At 54.1% G+C, this 5,886-nt stretch overlaps 1 protein-coding gene across 2 annotated transcripts; it reads left to right on the forward strand.

The window, feature by feature from the left end:
- Positions 1 to 327: 327 nt before the first annotated feature.
- HELT (helt bHLH transcription factor) lies at positions 328 to 2,216 on the forward strand. Of its 2 annotated transcripts, none has more exons than XM_064652627.1 (4): positions 328 to 635; positions 994 to 1,098; positions 1,242 to 1,338; positions 1,461 to 2,216. In XM_064652627.1, exons 1-4 carry the CDS (start codon positions 609 to 611, stop codon positions 1,955 to 1,957), a joined length of 726 nt encoding a protein of 241 aa, XP_064508697.1. In that variant the 5' UTR covers positions 328 to 608; the 3' UTR covers positions 1,958 to 2,216. The 2 variants fall into 2 exon arrangements, with proteins under 2 accessions (XP_064508697.1, XP_064508698.1); XM_064652628.1 differs by having other exon boundaries at positions 1,464 to 2,216.
- Positions 2,217 to 5,886: the final 3,670 nt, after the last annotated feature.

The following is a 5,886-nucleotide window of genomic DNA, read 5'->3' on the forward strand; positions in this document are numbered from 1 at the left end:
AAATCCTCGCTGCCATCTCTTATAAAGATGGACGTGTCACCAAGTCGTGTGAGAAAAGCCTGAGAACAAACGGGGCCACTCCGTCTCCAAGGGTTCTCCCTTGAACTGGGCGGAACAGCCTATTAAGGGCTTACTTAATTACTTTAATGACTCTGGACAGGCTTTAAAATGCAGTCAGCGCCGGGGCTAAGGGGAGGGGTGCGGGGTGCCGGGGATTTGCAGGCAGGCGATGGGGCCGGGGATGTGGCGAGCGGGACGCAGGGCGCGATACCGCGCTCTGCGCCCCGCTCGCCGCATCCCAGCCCCATCCCCGCCGCTATTGTGGGATCGTCACGTGTGTCCCCGAGGTCCACGTGGGGCGACACAGCTGGGCCGCCCCCGGCTGCGTGGACGGGGACGAGGGGGGGGGGGGAAAGGAAGAAGAGAAGAAAAAATTCCCCCTCATCCCCTCGCCCCCTTCCACCCTGATCTTTAATGCATACATTCCCCCAGCGCCGCTCGTTCCTAATCCTATGGGATCAGCGGGCCCGTGGAGGCCCCCCGGGGTCCCCCCCAAGAAGTGATGGCTTTATAAGGGGCCCGGAGAGAGCGGGGATGCAGTGCCCACCATGGCCTCCAAGCTCAAGGAGCGGAGGGTGAGTCGCCGCCCGTCTTGCGCGCATGACTCCGTGGGGCGGCCGGGTGGACCTGGCCCCGGCCCCCTCACCGCCTTCTCCTTCGAAAAGCCCCCCCCCCGAAAAAAAATCTACCCCACGCCCCCAAAAACATTCCTGTCCTGTCGGGGCCGTCCGCACGGACGGGAACCACCGAGGCGGCGCGGGGAGGACCCGCCGCCGGAGTATCATCCCTCCCGGGGCTGCGCCGCGCTGGTCACCGCTGCTCGGAGCGGGCTGGGCAGTGGCTGGAAGGGTCGGGGCCGGGGCCGACTGTCCCGGCGAGACGAGATCCGGCTGCTTTCTCCTGCTCCACTAACGCTCCCCGTATGTTTTGCAGAGGACGCCGGTTTCCCACAAAGTGATTGAGAAGCGGAGGAGGGACCGCATCAACCGCTGCCTCACCGAGCTGGGGAAGACAGTACCCATGGCTCTGGCCAAGCAGGTAGGCGGGGGGGAGCAGCCCCTACGCCCTTCTCCCCGGTGCGCTGCGACATCCCCCCCGATGCGGGGGGGCTGGGGGCGGCCCGGCAGAGCGGAGAGTAGCCGCAGGGGAGAGGTGATGCCCACCTGCTCTGCCCGTTGCAGAGCTCCGGGAAGCTGGAGAAAGCGGAAATCCTGGAGATGACGGTGCAGTACCTGCGGGCTCTGCACTCGGCAGACTTCCCCCGCGGACGAGAGAAGGGTAGGTGGGCGGGAGCGGCCTCCCGGGGCCCCCGCCGGGTCACTTGGGGCGTAGGGGCGGCCTTCTCCCTTCCTCCTGCGCCAGACCCTGAGGAGCTCGGGTCCCTGTCTCTTACTTTCCAGCAGAGCTGCTCTCCGAGTTCGCCAACTATTTCCACTACGGCTACCACGAGTGCATGAAGAACCTGGTGCACTACCTGACGACGGTGGAGAGGATGGAGACCAAAGACACTAAGTACGCCCGCATCCTGGCCTTCCTCCAGTCCAAAGCGCGCTTCGTCACTGAGCCCCTTTTCACCTCCCTGGGCTCCCTGCCGGAGCCGGACTTTTCCTACCAGCTGCACCCCGGGCCCGAGTGTTCCGGGCACGGCCACAGCCCCGCCGAGGCCGTGCTCCAGCCGTCTTCGGGGGGGCCATTCCCCTGGCACGGCACTGCCCGCAGCCCCTCCCTGCCCTATCACCTGCCCAGCGCCGCCGTGCCCCTCGCCAGTCCCGGCCAGCAGCGCAGCACCTTCCTCTCCTCCGTGCAGGGGCTGGACCGCCACTACCTCAACCTCCTCGGCCATTCCCACCCCAATGCCTTCGGGCTGCCCCCAGGCCAGCACCCCTCCATGCTGTAGAGACTCGTCCCGCCTGAAAAAACCCTATTTATGACCGCGGACACTGCAGGTTACACCCGGGCGCACGGGGAGGCTGCCGGGACAGAGTGAGATGCGCTGGGGTCCCAGAGGGCGAGAAGCCCCTGCCCGCTCCAGGGGCCTGGCTCTGCTCCCGCCCGTCCTCTCCGGGGGCCTGGAGCTGCCCCCACCCGCTCCTTTTCCCATCCGCGGGTGCGGTGCCTGTACAAGCGATGTCTCGGAATAAACGTTTATACTCGCCCCCCTTCTTGTTTCCGTGAGGGAGCTTCCTCGGGTGGTGGTGGGGAGTCTCCCCACCCATCCAGGGCAAACGAGCGAGACGTGGTCCGCGAGGCCCAGGGAGGCCTCCGCACGCACTGGCCGTGGCACTGCGGGCAGAGGGGGCACGGCGTGGAAGGACAGATCTCGGTGCCGCCTGGCCTCTGCTCCCAGGTCACGGGGGGCTGAGAGGAAGTCCTGGGGTGCCCCGGAGGTGGTGGATTCTCCGCACATCCGCGAGTCCCGCCTTTCCACGCGCCCGTGGAGGGATGCTCCGGAGGCACGTGTCCGAACGGCACGGGCATCTCTCATGTGCTTTGCCAGCGAATTTCTCCGCGGTGCAGCTTGTTCAGAGGAGGAGGAATAAGAGGGACGGCGCAGGACCGGGGTGGGGAGGGGAGGCGGCCGCTGCAGAGACGAGGAGCACGGGGAATAAAACCGATGGAAGCTTCTGGGAGTGAGTCCTTCCAGCACTTCCCGAGGCAGCTGCACGGCTCTCTCCCGGTGAGGCAACTCCGGCCGTGCCTGAGCCAAGCTTCCCGGGTGCCTCCGCAGCCTCTGGCAGCAGGGCAGGGGGACCCCAGCTACCCCCCGCCCCCCGGCAGCCCGGGTATGCCCGGCGGGGCCGGAGCCGCCGAGGGGTAAATTAACTTATTCCATTTGGGTGGGGAGGCCTTGAGGAGATTTGACCTGGGCTGTTTGCCCAGGTCACGGAATGGGTTGACCCGCAATTTGTAAACCAACCCAAGCCTTTATTCGGAGACAGACAAAAAGATCTTCATTACAATGAGTAAAAAGTGGAATGTGTACCTTCCATTTAACCTGTAAATACAGGAAAATCTGCTATCCCAGATTAGTGGGGAAAAGGTTACATGGCGGAATAACGTGAAGAGTCAGACAGGGAGGGGGAAAAACACCCGCATTTCCTCGGGCACCTTTAGGATGGTAAATCTAGAGGGAACCTCTCTCTTGGTCAGTGAACACAGAGCAATTTGGGATCAACTGAACACATTCAGCAGCAGCAGAGACGCTAGTGTGAGAAATAGAAACCCAATCGGGCAATTCCCAATCAGAATTTTATTATATGATAAAAGCAAATTCAGCGCTGGGTGATCAGGGAAGGGGTTCAACAACTCCCAACGCCTGTCACACCCAAAGAAGATAGTTGTCTTACATTTATTTCCAGCTACTTCATGAATATTCATTATACATAAGCATAAACATTACACATTGTTGAGTCAGACATTCAACAGATGTTTTTGCTACAAAGTTATAACTTTCAAGAAAGGTCCTATTATCTATCTAACTAAACAAAATTGTCTCACTATAAATCCTACACAAGGTAAAAGGGAGGTAACTTGTTTTATCTCTTTATAGGGGCCCAATTAAGTTTTACGACTTGTTTTTCTTTTCTCTCCAGGTCATATTGACCCTTCACTGTTTCCTCTTAATCAACTCGAATTATTTTCTCAGTTTATCACACTAGTGTCTATGAAAGCATGTTAAATGCTCGTTTTTACCAGCACTAGGTGCAGAATATGGAGAAAATGCTACGCAACTTTTATTCTGTGAGCATTAAGCTCTTGTGATCCTACTTTGGTACTGAAGCATTAAAGATATGGCTTTTTTTTTTTTCTGAAAATACAAATATATTCAACATTTTTGCCCTGGTTAACCAAATTAAACAAAACTTTCCTTTGCTAAGTAGATTTTCTGTCTGGGATTAGCAGAGGGCCACCATGGTCAAAAACGGGGTCATTTGCATATAATTTTGCAAACTCACACTGGTCCATGACTCTTTGTCTCCCCAATGTTGCTATCCTGTTTTTTTTTTGTTTTCTTTTTTCTTTTTGTTTTCATTTAGCTGTGGAGGATAAACCTCTCTTTGACTTTAGAATTACTTTAGGATAAAAGTCTCCCCTCCCTCCACCCTTTCAGGGCTCTGAGCTCACCTCCTGGTCCTGCTGACCCTGACTTTTGCCCCCCCAAATTATTTTTGCATCTGCTAAAATCAGCTGTACCATGCTCAGGATCTGAGCTGCCTTCCCAGCTCAGATCCACAGCTGTGTGCCATGCTCTGTGCCCACAGCTGGATCCACATAGGCAGTTGGACACAGAGCTCCCTCAGGACTGGCATCCCCAGTCTTTTGACAGGGGTTCATATAATTTGTCTTCATTTTATTTTACATTTCCATATCTATAGGGCAGACACTTTTAGCCTTTTTCCCCCTGGATTTATTTTAGTTCTGCTGTGAGCACCATCTGCCAACTTTGGTGGGAGCAGGTAGGAGCTGGATGTCACCTGTGCTGGGCCTGTAAAGGCTGTACCTGGTCCCAGGTGGGGTGCCTGTCTGGCCTGGTGATGTTCATCATCTGACACAGCAGTTCTATTTACTGGCGTCTGGCAGCAGCTAGCACAGCATTTTGTTCCTGAAAATAAACTAATTCCCAAAGCCCTCAAAGTACTAGCTTCTCTGTTATGCACCATCTTGGCTAAAAATCCTAATGGTGAATGACTTGCTCTATCATGTCCTATTCCTTTCCTTCAGCTAGCATCTTTCTCCTTCTTAGACCATCACATCCCTTTTGCCACAGTTTGCCTTGCGTTCCTTCCCTATGCCTTTCATGTCTTCTTTTCCACCTCTTCTTCTCCCTGCTATCCAAACCCCTCTCTTTTCCTCACACTTTCCATGTCCTACATGTAATTCTGGAATTCTTCTTACCGCAGAAAACAGTTACACAGCATAGTCACATCTCAGTAACTTCTTTGTGTTGAGGGCAAATAATCGTGCTGGAATCAAAGTACAGCAAAATGTGAGGTTATGGTTTTGCATCTGACTCTCATTTGTCATTTACTCAGGCAGTAGAAGAGTTTATGTTGATCTTTGTAAAACTGCATTATTGAAAACATCTCCAAATCCCTATTTTATCACAAGGATTTGTTTGCACTATCATTTAAGTAAAGCATCATCAATTAGATCAAAGAGACATAAGTAGCCTATTCATAAACTCTTCATCTTAAATGTTTTCAATAGGTAACAGGCAAAGCCTGGAAGGAAATGCTATTATTTAAATAAGTTAAAAATGTTTATGGACTTTGAGCACATATAGGACAGGTCAGAACTCTTCTTTCTTCCTGTGGTTTTGCACCAGTCTGAATGCATTATTCAAAGACCTGGGGGCTTTGGTGGCAGTGCCACACTGTGGAGTTTCCAGCCTTGGAAACAGAGCTCATGTCACAGAGCAAAATCCCCAAATTCATGCCAACACAGTAATTTTTGGGGCATCTTACCAATCAGGTCACTAACTGACTAGAAAAGAGTATTTTTATTGTACTTTGGATTAGTGTACAGGATCATTCTGCTTGCAGCGGACCGTGAACAGTTGCATCGGCACATCTATAGGGGCTGAGCCATGGGTTGGGAAGAAGCAACTGAGTGAAGGAGGAGGAACAGCACCAATGAAGGCTCTTAACCACAGATCTGTTCCAGTAGTGATGCACAGGATAGCTGGCTTCCTAGTGGATGGATATGATCTCTGTCCCATGGTGAAGATCCTGCCAGTTTATAAGTCATGCTGTCCCACTGCTCCATGGATGCTGCTGTTCCTCAGGCTCAAAGGCATCCCAGAGTAGGCCACATGATTTGACCAGG

This window comes from Pseudopipra pipra, chromosome 4 (assembly GCF_036250125.1).
Source record: "Pseudopipra pipra isolate bDixPip1 chromosome 4, bDixPip1.hap1, whole genome shotgun sequence".
Classification (NCBI taxonomy): Eukaryota; Metazoa; Chordata; class Aves; order Passeriformes; family Pipridae; genus Pseudopipra; species Pseudopipra pipra.